The sequence below is a fragment of the Eptatretus burgeri genome, chromosome 12 (assembly GCF_056783735.1).
Source record: "Eptatretus burgeri isolate ZD-2024b chromosome 12, Ebu_testis_v1, whole genome shotgun sequence".
NCBI classification, from domain to species: domain Eukaryota; kingdom Metazoa; phylum Chordata; class Myxini; order Myxiniformes; family Myxinidae; genus Eptatretus; species Eptatretus burgeri.
The window spans coordinates 30,955,045-30,970,044 of NC_140972.1; the positions used below are offsets into that span (position 1 = coordinate 30,955,045).

Genomic DNA, 15,000 nt, shown 5'->3' on the forward strand with positions numbered 1-15,000 from the left:
TGAGATTGTGATGCAGCACCCACTTGAAGCCCTTGAGGAAAAAGTGATTGAACAGCCTCAGGAAAGCAGATCCACAGACATGAAGATCAGAACAATGATATTTATTATTTCTCAAGAATGACCAGGTAGGATTTGGTTAAAAAAAAAAATCTGGATTTTTTTTGGACAATTAAAAGTTTTCAACAACTACAACGACACTCATCAGGGCGCATTCCTCCTCCAGGCTGAACAGTTTACATTTTGTATCCCACTAATAGGACAGATCCGGATCTTCAACAAAATCAAATCAATTGGTCCTTGTGACACACCCAACCTGTCCACCATGTTTTGTCCGAATCCGTCTAACTTTTTTGAGAGATCACGCTGTAGATCGTTTTGGCCCTCTCTCTCGATGGTGAAGAATTACTTCAAAAAATTTGAGTACTGTATCCAGATCTTCACCAAATCGAATCAATTCGTCCTTGTCACACACCCAAACTCTCCAAGTTTTGTCTGAATCCATCCATAACTTGATCACTCACAGACAAACAGGGGTGAAAACATGACCTCCATCCACCTTCGGTGGTAGTTAATAAACCAAGTCTAATTTGGTAGGAAAAATGAATTTGCTGCAGCCACACGTACAAATGTATTAATTTGTTCCACACAAGTCTCCTCAAACCTGTCTTCAGTCCTTATCCGATTCTTTATCCAATCAGCAACAGTCTACAATATGCAAACAAGTTTTACTTCAATTATATTTCTACCACGAAATAGGTGAGACATTTACTCGAACTTTGATAGAGTAAATGTCCCATGTATGTCATTCAGAGCAATAATTTAGAATTTGATCAAGGTGGTGACAAAAATGGGCCTACTCTTTTCAAACAGCACCACATGATCATAATCATAGATCAGTGAACATGGATATATGGGACAGCAGGCTTTGCATACTCTCCAAAGGACAGTTTACTTCTTCATGTAGCATCTTGCCTGAAAGCATCAGGATGACAGTTTACAGTCAAGTCGGGATTAAAACCCAGACGAGACAGCTTAAACTCAAGTATGCTACCTCTGAATCACAAATTGACTTCATAGGGATAGTAACAGGACAAACACTCTTTCAAAAATATACCCTGGTGATTTTTATGCTTGAACACAGAAAGAACTACCGGCTGAACATCCTCTCCCAAAGGATGGCATACTTCATGGTGCAACACCCCAAAACCGAACATAGAACGTGGTAGATCGGAGGCAGCATCAGCGTCCGATTATTTCTGGCCCAAGAAATCTCTGATGGTGATATTCTTGAACTGCTTTCAAAAGTAGTTTTGATTAACACCGATGGAATCCAGCAATATCATGAAAAAAAAACCAAGCATAAGGATGTACCTCATTAAACGAGCTAATTAAATGAGCTGTTCGGGATTTTCAAGTGGTAAGGGTCATCACCAACTCACATTCTTTGAGAGCCTGGGTCTCAATCGGCAAGGACTCGAACCTTCGCAAACGAGGGCAAAGCAGCCTCTCGACACGCTCCACGTCATTTTCCAGTGGGCTGGGTAGCTTGCTACACACCATCGCTGCAACTGTCAAGGAAAGAAGCTTCGACCTTCAAACGTCTGCTCTCAAACACTTGTGCACACAACGTGCTGGAAAAAAAAATAAAAAATAAAAGCCTTAATTGGTGTTGATTAGTTCATCTTCCTTTTTGCCATGATGATGACACCAAATCTAAAGCAAGGGTACAGAATTGTCAATGTAAACTTACAAATCCACATGATTATCGCACAGAACCCATTTGGGATTGTGTCTCGTGGTAATGGACTGTGGACATACATACGATTCTGTCGACCAAGTTGAATTACATGAAGTACTTTGGAAAATCCCTTGTATTTTGAATCCCAAACATGCCACATGTGTAATGGCCTGTGCAACTGCCGTGATAGTTGGTGGAGCCATTTGGTTTTCGATCACATGTGAAACAACATAAAACCACAAAGCTCTTCGCTGCTGGTTATGCTCTGCAACGTATCTGTACAAAACCACTTGCGGACGCGAGTTTGAAAAGAACAAGCACGCCGCAGCATACTGCGAGGATACAAAGCACAGCATGTGCTAGGGGAAGCCATTGGCTGCAGATGGCGCTTAGGACCACCTTCGGGTCGTGGTGCTTCATGTCCCGGGTGGGTATTTTGAGGCCTTGAGAGGCAACCATTTTCTCCACTTTGTCCTTATCCCTGGAAAATGAAAAAAAAAAAAGGAAGGAAACAAAACATAACTTAGTGAGTGAGGGAAACATCTGACAACACAGTCCGCTTCATAAAAATTTTCTAAAAACTTATGAGAAACACCTCAATCAATCCTTTAATTACCGCCTAATGACGACTGCATCGTAGAGTGCCCAGATATTTTCCAACACCAGCTGTACAAAAACTGGTTTCTTTCCCTTCGCCTGGAGAACAGGAAAAAGATGAGAAATGCATCACAGGAAAAAATAAAAAAAATTACAATTACATTCAGAGATCACAAAGTCAAGCAAGTGTCAGCCATTTGAGACTGAGACACCTATGCAACAGGAAATTTTGCCCCATTTATCTCCACAATAGTCAGCTCTTTGAAAATATACTACAAGCATAACAAACAACCAGCTTAGAGACCACTTCAAAGAGAGCTCGAACCAGGAGGAAGCTCGAATGGAGAACAAGCAACAGCGGCTGCAAAGATATTCTCTAATGTGCAAACAACTAAATAATAATAAAAAATAAACAGTTAGTGAAGCTAAATGGGTTATAAAAACCATTCTGTAGTCTAATCGCAAGGGACTAATGATGCTTTCGGATCCAAAGCACATCACGGTGGTCCGATGCCCCCTGGTGCATGCTGCGCGCGCAACGTAGGAACATACTTGTGCGCCTTTCATCATCTTCTTGGCCTTGGGATCGAGATAGAAATCTCCCCACAGCGTCTTTCGAAGCACTTCCATTTTCACACCCATTTTCTGAGCGTACAACCATGCAAAATGTTCCACACTGTGAGGAGACGGGACAGGTCGGGACCCGGGGTGGGGGGGGGGGGTAAACACAGCAGAATAGGGTCTCGCCCATGACAACTCTAAATAACTGTCCCCATTGAACTTGTCAAACTTGAGAGGATAGGAATTTCCCGTCTCTTAGGTTCGTATGTATGCGACACAACCTTCGTAGCGCAGTCACATCATGAATGCCATAATTACAACTACTCTAATCATGCATTTATGGTAGCATTCAGGTCAGGTTAGGTTTGGGAGCATGCGCTTGAGCAACACGTTGGTGCGTCCAAGTTCAAATAAAACAATAAAAAATACAAATATTGGGGCTGATTGAGGAGGTTCTAAATATAATCTCACAATGCACATGCACACATATACGCATATACACATACGTGCACACACACACACACACACACACACACACACACACACACACACACACACACACACACACACACACACACACACACACACACACACACACACCTAAACTAGAACAGCACTCAGTCGCGTGCACACCTCAGCCAGGTTGAACAGTTTACGTTTTGTATCCTAATGATAGACCGGATCTAAATCCGGACCCAAGCCAATATCAAATTGGCTCGTTCTTCTCACCTACCAAACTCATCCACCATGTTTTGTTGCAACCCATTGGATCCGGATCTTCACCAAAATCAAATCAATTCATCCTCGTCACGCACCCAACCTGTCCACCAAGTTTCGTCCGAATCCGTCTATAACTTTTGGAGATATCTTGTCACAGACAGACAAACACAGACAGATAGAAAGAGATAAACAGAAGTGAAAACGTAACCTCCATCCACCTCCGGTGACAGAGGTAACAATGCAGAGCATTTGACAATTCAGAGCCTCGTCAGTGTATTTGTCACACAGCTTGATGTTGGTGCAGAAAAAAAAAACACCCCCAGGAAAGGATGCAGATAACTTGGACATAATCCACGTTCAAGGTACAAAAACAACTTGTGGTTTGGTTAGACATAAAAATATTACGGACAAATTAGATCACATTGTCAAACTGTGCCTCAGACTGCCCAAGGCACAAACAACCTCCTACGATATAAAATGAAGCAATCGTGTGTAGGTTTGAAAATCAAAAGGGGAAAAAAAAGGCTGGGCCAATTCCCCCCCCCCCAAAAAAAAAGGCTGGGCCAATCCCAACAAATTTTGCATATCTGATATGTGCTCGGGCATACCCAGTGTCAGGTAATGGGCACCAGGAAAAAAAATTAAACAAACAAACAACAACAAATTAAAATAAATAAATTAATTAATCACCCGCACCACCCCCCACCTTTCCGACATGATTTTTGCCTGTACGTGTGCACGGTGCAGGTGGTTTACCGATCTCTGCTGGAGACCGGGGGTGAGGGATTACGAGCAATGAAATTATATTTGCCCCACCTCCCCCAATATCACCCCCAAACCTCTCACGCTGCTACCAGAGGGAGCGGATGTTTTTAGTACATCAAAGTAATGATTACAATAATCTCTCCTAACCCTTCGGGAATGTCGTGTGCATTGATCCGACCGCACAATGCACGTGTGTTGCCGGTAAGCTTGGTCCAGCACAAAGACATGCAAAGGCAGACGTTAAGGAGATGAACAAGCAAACCAGCAATTCCACCCATTTCACAATTTCACACGTTTAATGAAGATAATGCAGAATGCTCCTCATTCCTCTGCTTTCTCAAACAATCAGCTCAAACTGTTGCCAAATATTAACGACAAGGAAGCCTGTACACGCTCCCATACAAAGCCAAGTGAGGGGCAGGACGGCTCATAGTGTCTTGCACAACATGATGAGTTTATAAACATAACAATGGGAGGGGGGTGGAGGGGTAGGGGGAGGTTTAAACATACAATTACGGGAGGCCCGCAGATTTTTCACCAACTGTCAATCAACTCACGCGTATTGAAATGGTGCTTTTACTGCTAAAGCCAGACAGTTGTTTCAAAATATTTGTTGTTCCTTTTTACACATAACCAGACACAACTTCCCCCACCCTTTCCACATTACAACTACAACTACACAGACACAAGCACACGCACACACGCACACACGCACACACACACACAATAGAAAGTCTACTCCCCCTTTTAAATTAACCTTTTGTTGCCTTATAGGCTGTAATTAAATTTCACTAAATCAGCCTTTTCCCCCTTTATTGACACATCGTAACCCACAACTTCCAAATGAAAAACAAATTCGACAAATTTCAGAAAATTAATTAAAATTAAAACACCCGAGCGGGTTTGACGGTCAGCTCGGATACAAAAGTTGATGCAACCAAGTGTTAATCAACCTTAGCGACTACGGAAAGTGAAAACAGAATATAAACTGAATTTAAAACAAACGTGCGAGGCCGCTCGAAACAAAAATCTCCACATTCGAGGAATCATTCCCAACATTATACAATTTTCAAACCCGCGTTTATGGCCGTGAAATAGATATTCTAAGTGTGTGCATTTAATGGCTGTATCCAGGACAGAGCTGGACCCCAACTAAAAGGACCCTCGGGCCACCGAGAAGCTCAATCGCTCGCTGCCTGCACGTCTGGGTGGTGTCACGTGACCAGCCACTTCGCCGTCGGATGAAATTCCCTAACAAAATCTTAAAACGTCCGATTTTCACCGGAATTCTTTCAGATAGTTGTGGAGCACATCCCCGAACCATCTAAAATATAAACATTAATCTCACAGACGCTACGAATAAGCAGTCCTTCAGGACAGGTTACGAGGTGAAGCAGTGAACGGAAAGCATGTGGTGTCTCTTCCAGTCTCACAGTTATTTGAATTGAATATACTAGTGCATGCCCGTACGTGCGTGTCCGTACGAGAAAAAAAAAAACTTTCAAACCCGTGCCAGAAACAACAACGACACAGGCCGTTCTTTCGCTCTCGCGTGCCCGTACGTGCAAAAAAAACAAAAAAAAACGTCAACCGCGTGCCAGAAACAACAACCACACAGGCCGTTCCTTCGCTCTCGCGTGTTCGTACGTGCAAAAAAAAAAACTTTCAAACAAACACACAGTCCGTTCAATTGCTCTCGTTAACGACGACTGCATTGGGGCATTGTGTTTATCTATAAATGCGCACAAGAAAGAGAAATTATTCTGATACAGTAAGTCATAACTATCCGGAAGTCCGTACATTGTAAGCCATAATGGGAAACGCGCTCGAACTTTGCCATAACTTGGGAACCACTTGTCCGATTAATTTTAAACCTTTTCAAAGGCAAATCAAAAGCGTACCTTGGCCTTAGGCCAAAGGTTATCTTGCCAAAAGACCTTGATTTGAGAGTTTCATTTTTTATGAAAAATCAGTTTTTTTCGTCATGAAGTCATAACGACGAAATTTTTATATATCTGAGAAACACTCTTCTAGGGCTTCAATTTGAAGTACCACTCGATATTGTGAGTCAAAGATTTAAAAATGACCTTCATGAAGGTCAACTTCGACCTTAGGCGCTAACCATGAAGGTCAAGGCCGATCGCCACCAAAAACTAATCAGCTGAGCGCCTATCGATATGTTATATATCCACCAAGTTTGGAGATGATCCGATAAAATTTACTCAAAAGCTAAGGGTTTCGTTGATTTTGATGTTTGACCTTCTGGTGACCTTGACCTATGACTTTCTAAATTTTGGGCGTTGAAAGCTATTGCGCTCACGAGTATACATGTCAAGTTTGAGAGCCATTGCTTTAGAACTGTGACTTAGAGAGCAAGTTGAAAGTTGAAAATCAATTGTAACCGACAAATATATAAATATAGAAACAAAAAAAAACAAACAAACCGATCGAGTAACATATCTTGCTTTGGCAAGATAACAAACAGAGATTGATGGAATTGTAGACAGATAGAAGATAGATACTGTGGGTGCAAAACACCAAGCAACGTGTCCTGTTATTGGTTTGGTAAATAAATGGCCATAACTTGGGAACCATTTGTCCGATTGATATCAAACATTGAAAAGGCACATCCACACGGCCCAGCAATATACCTGGCAAGTTTCAATTAGATCGGACCCAGTGGTTGTTGAGAAACAGCGGTCACACACACACACACACACACACACACACACACACACACACACACACACACACACACACACACACACACACACACACACACACACACACACACACACACAGCTGGAATTATAGATAGATTGTTACGGTTCTAGGAACCGTATGCATTTAAACATACAGCTGACCCAAAGTGAGTTATGCCGTTAAGTATACTCGTATGTGAAGACAGAATCCCTCCTTGTGTGTAGTGGGATTTCGAAGGAGTGCGTTGCGATGTTTTTTTAATTAGGGTAATAAATCTTTATTTCCCCTCTTATTTGAAGCACAGTACCTTTTTCTCGCTTTCCGAGGCAAAATCTTTGTGAGGTACCTTTTTGGCGAGTGCAGTCACACGTAGAGGGGGCAGGCTCCCTGCATGGCCGAAACACCGCCCAGAAGGGGCGGACCAACGGAGGCCCTGTCCAATCAGGGCAGACAGTGACGTCAGTTTCACCAAGGCCCCTCCCCGCTGAGGTAGATCCATAAATTAGACACAGTCCTCAGCGAGGAGTTCTTTGGGGGTCGTTCGTCGTCGTGTTGGTGTGCCGAGTCGGAGGGTTCGTTAGTTGGAGGAGTCTTCAGTTCAGTGGAGTTCTGTGTGGGTCGTGTTCGTGAGCTGGAGACAGTGGTTGGAGTGAGCCAGTTTGTCGCTGGTTGCCAAAGGGAAAAAGGAGGTCATGACGTGGAGGGTCTGACCGCGTCTCGCCTCGGCGGGCCGTCTGTTGCGCTGGTTCGAGGCCGCCTGACCTTGACCAGATCTCTCGTGGGTCCTGTCAGCGGCCCTGATCCCTCCTTAGACTCCGCTCTACTCGACTCGAGCTCCACGCGTGTGGCTGTGGGACAAGCTGCACGACCATTGGCAGGTGCCGCACCATGGAGCACCACCTGCCTCCAACATAAAGGTACCCCAAAAGAACTGTGAACTCAGCTCACCTCCCTCTCTGGCTGCGGGGGTCCTTTGCAATACACCTGGGTTTATTTTCGTCTGAGTGTGCGTCTGAGTGTGTGGTGCCGTCTTTAATTAGAACTGTTTAAGTGTTTGATCATTGTAAATCTTGCCTGTATTCCCGCGATAAGTCTGCTCTGAGTCCTTTTGCAAGTGATTGTAAATAAATTATTGTAGAAATGTTCCCAGTTCGTTTTCGTCTTTTCCTCCATTGGTCCAGCATGGTTCGAATATGAGCTTAGGCAGGTTTTTATACCAGAAAATCCATTCATTCTAGCCGGTACGACCTTGGCAGATCTGCTCGCTGCATCCGAACCGGAAAGGTAGTTGGCAGTTGGTAGTCGGTAGAGTGGTCCAGTTCGGGTAAGGCGTACTGAGGGTGTGGTTCCCTGGTAGACGACACCACGTGGTTAATTAGGTAAATTGGTTATAGACAAAAAGACCCTATGCGACGCGGTGGAGGTATTGGCGTACACGGTCGGTTAAGTGACCTGCAGCCTCACGGAATTATCCGAGAGGGACGGCCTACAATTCCGGAGAGTCTTGTGGGAGACGACGTAACCCTCCCCACCTTGCTTTTTTGGAAGTCCGTACATTGTAAGCCATAACGGGAAACGCGCTCCAACTTGGCCATAACTTGGGAACCACTTGTCCGATTAATTTTAAACCTTTTGAAAGGCAAATAAAAAGCATACCTTGGCCTTAGGCCAAAGGTTATCTTGCCAAAAGACCTTGATGTGAGAGTTTCGTTTTTTATGAAAAATCGGCATTTTTATGAAAAATCAGCGGCATTCGCATGAAAATTATCTTCATTAAACGTGTAGCTACACCAGAAGGTCCCGAAAGTGAAAACAAAAATCAACTAGAACTTAAGACAGCCTCGTTATATGGCATGGAAACGGATGGAAGGCCATGAAAGCTACCCCTCGCTGCAATGCATTCCACACAGACCGAGGATATAAACATTTAATTTTCACAAAACTTGATGCAATTGAGTGTTAATCGACCTTAGCGACTATGAAAAGTGAAAAAAGAATTTAAATTGAACTTAAAATAACCGCGCAAAGCCGTGTTGAAGTCAGCGGACTTCGTGTTGCCCAATAAACAGGGCCAGACGACAGAGGTAACGAGAAACTAGTTGGTCAAATTAAATCTTCTTAGTAATCCCTATGACACCCATTATGCATTATATCCCTCCGATGCTTTCTTATAGGCCATTCGACCAATCGGTCATTTTGCACTTGATGACCCTGTAACCTTGACCCCGAGGCGAAAAAGGGCTCAGATGATGTATATAGAGCAACTAGTAATATCAGCGTGTCAAGTTAGAACTCAATTGGCCGAGACGTCTTGGAGGAGATAGAAAAATAAAAATTGTTGACGGACGGACGGACGGACGGACGGACGGACGGACGGACGGACGGACGGACGGACGGACAGACAGACAGACAGACAGACAGACAGACAGACAGACAGACAGACAGACAGACAGACAGACAGACAGACAGACAGACAGACAGACAGACAGACAGACAGACAGACAGACAGACAGGACAGACAGGACAGACAGACGGATGGATCTGAGGACATCAAAGGGTTATATTAGGTCAGCGAGCTGACCTAATACAAAACAAGAATATCTTGGTTGGATAAGTGTCCACCCCCCTTATAATAGCAATTATAAATTATCTAAGGTGAAACCAATCACCTTCAAAATCACACATCACACACCAAGTTAATTGGCCTCCACCTGTGTTAAATTGTAGTGATTCTACTTATTTCAGAATAAAATCAGCTGTTCCTGGAGGTTTCCTCTGCTGGGTAGTGCATTTCACACCAAAGACTCAATAATGAGCACCAAGGAGATTTCAAAAGACCTCCGGGATAAAGTTGTGGAAAGGTACAGATCAGGGGATGGGTGTAAAAATATTTCAAAAGCCTTGAATATCCCTTGGAGCCTTGAATATCAAGACAATCATAAAGAAGTGGAAGGCGTATGGTACCACCAAGACCCTGCCTAGATCAGGCCGTCCCTCCAAACTGGATGACCAAGGAAGGAGGAGACTGCCATCAAGGCCTAGAGCTCTTTCAAAGTTGCCATTGGCCTCTTGGTGGCCTCTCTGATCAAAGAATGGTCACTGTGTGCATGTGACACCAATATCCCAAGCACTCCACAAGTCTGGCCTTTATGGTAGGGTGGCAAGAAGAAGGCATTACTCAAAAAGCCCACCTTGAGTCCCATTTTAGGTATGCAAAAAAACCACTCCAGAGATTCTGAAGCCATGTGGCAAAACATTTTCTGGTCTGAAAAAACCAAGATGGAACTTTTTGGCCAAAATGCAAAATGTTATGTTTGGTGCAAACCCAACACAGCATATCACCCAAGGAACACCATCCCCACTGAGAAGCTATGGAGATGTTTCTCATCAGCACGGACTGGGGCACTTGTCAAGATCGAAGGGAAAATGGATGAAGCAAAATACAGAAAAAAATCCGAGGAAAACCTGCTGCTCTCTGGAAGAAAGCTGAAATTGGGACGGAAGTTCACCTTTCAGCATGACAACGAACTTGAGCACACAGTCAAAGCTACATTGAAATGGCTAAGGAACAAAAAGATAAATGTTCTTGAGTGGCCCAATCAGAGCCCGACCCAAATCCAATCAAAAATCTGTGGCATGACTTGAAGATTGCTGTCCATCAATACTCCCCACGTAACTTGACTGAGCTTTAACAGTTTTTTCAGAAGAATGGGCAAATATTGCCAAATCAAGGTGTGCAAAGTTGGTAGAAACCTATCTCAACAGACTCACAGCTGTAATTGCTGCCAAAGATGCTTCCACCAAGTATTAGCTCGGAGGGGTGGACACTTATGCAACCATGATATTCTAGTTTTGTATTATTAATTAATTTTCTGAAATTTGGAGAATTTGTTTTTCATTTGGAAGTTGTGGGTTATGATGTGTAAATAAAGGTGGAAAAAGTCTGATTTAATGCACTTTAATTCCAGGCTCTAAGGCAACAAAAGGTGAAAATTTTGAAAGGGGGTGTCGACTTTCGATCCTATAACTTGAGAACGGATTAATGGATTTTCAATGTAACCAACAACGGTGGATCGAAGGAATGCCCAGGAAGGTTTGTGACCCTTTTTTAAAAACTGGAGGGTTTGCAAACGGGTACATAGGCACACGTGGAAAAACTGCAAATGCCAACTTGCGATGCTGGTTAACCCTGCAAGGAGGGCAGCAGCTGTTGCAGGGTTAACCCTGCAAACCACTGCTTTGTGCGAGTGGCTGTTTCTAAAGCAATTGGTTACAGTATTTTATATGAATTGGGTGTGCTTTATAAAGGTTATGTTCGTTAGTGAGTTTCTCTTTGTCAGTTTCAAAGCAAAATAAATTTGATAACATCCGAATTCTGACCCGTTTGCCGTATTAACATGTTTTTGAAATTACCAAGCCAATCCTTTGTTACCTGTCCATCACATGGCAATGCCAGCTGTTTATAAGGAATAAAGTTGATGCAGATCCCTTTGAAATGTCGACAATGCAAAGTTTATTTTTTTTTAATTTGATAATTGAAATTCACCCAAAACAGGGGTGAAAGCTACATTGGGTTTACAGTACAGTACTGCAATTGGGAGTCGGCACTCACACTGACTCCAATCAGTCGACACCGACAACCGAAAAATTGCCAATATCAGATGGTGCTGATTACCGAAACTGATATTGGCCCATCACGAGTGGGTAGTAGTGGGCATCGTTGGGGGTCAATCGGTGGGTGACAATGGTTTATGCCTGCAAAACCCACGAGTAGCTGGAGCATGGGGGCCGAAAAAGTAGGAACAGTACACAGTTGAATTGGACCCATCATTCAATCAATGGTAAAGAATTATTGATTTTTTTTTTAATTCTCATGTCCAGATCTTCACCAAAATGAAATCAATTTGTTCTTGTCACACAACCAACCTGTCCACAAAATTCCGTCCGAATCCATTCATAACTTTTTGAGATATGCTGCTCACAGACAAACAAACAGACACGCAGGGGTGAAACAATCTCCATCCACCTTCAGTGGCAGAGGTGACAAGTTGGACAAAATCACAAGTGGATTTCCTTACCAGAAGCCCCAGCCATCAAGCGCACTGGCAAACACGACATTGCCCTGGTCAGGAGAGAAGTACAGGCTGGAGTCATCAGTCTCTTCAAAGCCTGCACTCCAATCATATAACGTGTTCAGTGGGCACCCTTTCTCTGAGGACTTGCAGTTTGGCTCCTTATCAGTGTTCTCCTCCAGCACTTTTGAACTGAACAGGCTGCCAGTGACCGCGTTCACCTGTCGCCAGAAATAAATGGCAATGAAGGAGGCAATCAGCAATTGACTTTCTTCGTGTTTTGACAAGAAACCAACAATCTCACGAGAGTGAAAGATATTCCACCAATCTACAGCTGGGACTTGGTATGCAAGGAAATGCAAATGCAAGAAGGCTGCTTATCTAATCATAACTGTATCGGTAAACTTCTTACAATGTGCGTTACATCACCTTAGAAATACTATATTGAAGAAAATAAGTTTAATGAAAGATCGAATAACAGGAGAAAAACGAGAAGGGTACTCGGTAGAGCGCATACCTCCGCCACATAATGCCTGATCCAGGAGAACATATCAGGTCCAATACATTTTTGGAATATCATGCGAAGTTCCATATAGTTTTTGGCTTGATATCTTAATGGTGAAGAATCACTTTTAAAATTACATAATTCTCGTATCCAGATCCGGATTTATATCTTCACCAAAATCAAATTAATTTGTCCTTGTGACACACCCAACCTGTCCACCAAGTTTCATCCGAATCAGTCCAACTTTTTGAGATATCGTGTGACCGTTTTTGGCTCCATATCTCAATGGTGAAGAATCACTTCAAAAATTCTAGTAGTCGGATCCGCATGCACATCTTCACCAAAATCTAATAATTTTGTTATTGTCACACACTGAACCTGTTCACAACTTTTAATCCGGCTTCGTCCACAACTTTTTGAGATATCCTGCACACAGACAAATAGACAGAATGGGGTGAAAACAACCTCCTTCACCTTCAGTGGCAGAGGTAACAAAGGTCAATAAGCAGTTTTCAAATTCCAACCTCCACTGGTATATATATATATATATATATATATATATATATATATATATATATATATATATATATATATATATATATATATATATATATATATATATATATATATATATATATATATATATATATATATATATATATATATATATATATATATATATATATATATATATATATATATATATATATATATATATATATATATATATATATATATATATATATATGTATATATATACATATACACATATACAGTGGGGAGACCAAGTATTTGATACACTGCCGATTTTGCAGGTTTTCCCACTTACAAAGCATGTAGAGGTCAGTAAATTTTTATCATTGGTACACTTCAACTGTGAAAGATGGAATCTAAAACAAAAATCCTGAAAATCACATTGTATGATTTTTAAATAATTAATTTGCATTTTATTGCATGAAATAAGTATTTGATACATCAGAAAAACAGAACTTAATATTTGGTACAGAAACCTTTGTTTGCAATTACAGAGATCAGACGTTTCCTGTAGTTCTTAACCAGGTTTGCACAGCCTGCAGCAGGGATTTTGGCCCACTCCTCTATGCAGATCTTCTCCAGATCCTTCAGGTTTCGGGGCTCTCGCTGGGCAACACAGACTTTCAGCTCCCTCCAAAGATTTTCTATTGGGTTCAGGTCTGGAGACTGGCTTGGCCACTCCAGGACCTTGAGATGCTTCTTACGGAGCCACTCCTTAGTTGCCCTAGCTGTGTGTTTCGGGTCGTTGTCATGCTGGAAGACCCAGCCACGCCCCATCTTCAATGCTCTTGTTGAGGGAAGGAGGTTGTTGGCCAAGATCTTGCGATACATGGCCCCATCCATCCTCCCCACAATACGGTGCAGTCGTCCTGTCCCCTTTGCAAAAAAGCATCCCCAAAGAATGATGTTTCCACCTCCATGCTTCATGGTTGGGATGGTGTTCTTGGGGTTGTACTCATCCTTCTTCTTCCTCCAAACACAGCGAGTGGAGTTTTAACCAAAAAGCTCTATTTTGGTCTCATCAGACCACATGACCTTCTCCCATTCCTCCTCTGGATCATCCAGATGGTCATTGGCAAACTTCAGACGGGCCTGGACATGTGCTGGCTTGAGCAGAGGGACCTTACGTGCACTGCAGGATTTTAATCTATGACGGCGTAGTGTGTTACTAATGGTTTTCTTTGATACTGTGGTCCCAGCTCTCTTCAGGTCATTGACCAGGTCCTGCCATGTAGTTCTGGGCTGATCCCTCACCTTGCTCATGATCACTGAGGCTCCACCAGGTGAGATCTTGCATGAAGCCCCAGACCGAGGGAGATTGACTGTTATCTTGAACTTCTTCCATTTTCTAATAATTGCGCCAACAGTTGTTGCCTTCTCACCAAGCTGCTTGCCTATTGTCCTGTAGCCCATCCCAGCCTTGTGCAAGTCTACAATTTTGTCCCTGATGTCCTTAGACAGCTCTCTGGTCTTGCCCATTGTGGAGAGGTTGGAGTCTGATTGATTGAGTGTGGACAGCTGTCTTTTATGCAGATAACGAGTTCAAACAGGTGCAGTTAATACAGGTAATGAGTGGAGAATGGGAGGGCTTCTTAAAGACAAAACTAACAGGTCTGTGAGAGCCGGAATTCTTACTGGTTGGTAGGTGATCAAATACTTATTTCATGCAATAAAATGCAAATTAATTATTTAAAAATCATACAATGTGATTTTCAGGATTTTTGTTTTAGATTCCGTCTTTCACAGTTGAAGTGTACCTATGATAAAAATTACAGACCTCTACGTGCTTTGTAAGTGGGAAAACC

At 42.7% G+C, this 15,000-nt stretch overlaps 1 protein-coding gene across 6 annotated transcripts in view; it reads right to left on the reverse strand.

Annotated features, from left to right (window-relative positions):
- The window catches only part of EFL1 (elongation factor like GTPase 1), a 123,762-nt gene that overhangs the window by 77,616 nt on the left and 31,146 nt on the right, over positions 1–15,000 (reverse strand). For all 6 annotated transcript variants that reach the window (XM_085850027.1, XM_085850032.1, XM_085850028.1 and 3 more), the window contains 5 exons: positions 12,163–12,377; positions 2,888–3,011; positions 2,355–2,434; positions 2,083–2,219; positions 1,440–1,562 (listed from right to left, as the gene is read on the reverse strand). In XM_085850027.1, coding sequence (XP_085706153.1) covers positions 1,440–1,562; positions 2,083–2,219; positions 2,355–2,434; positions 2,888–3,011; positions 12,163–12,377 — 679 coding nt within the window. The remainder of the gene's footprint in view (positions 1–1,439; positions 1,563–2,082; positions 2,220–2,354; positions 2,435–2,887; positions 3,012–12,162; positions 12,378–15,000) is intronic.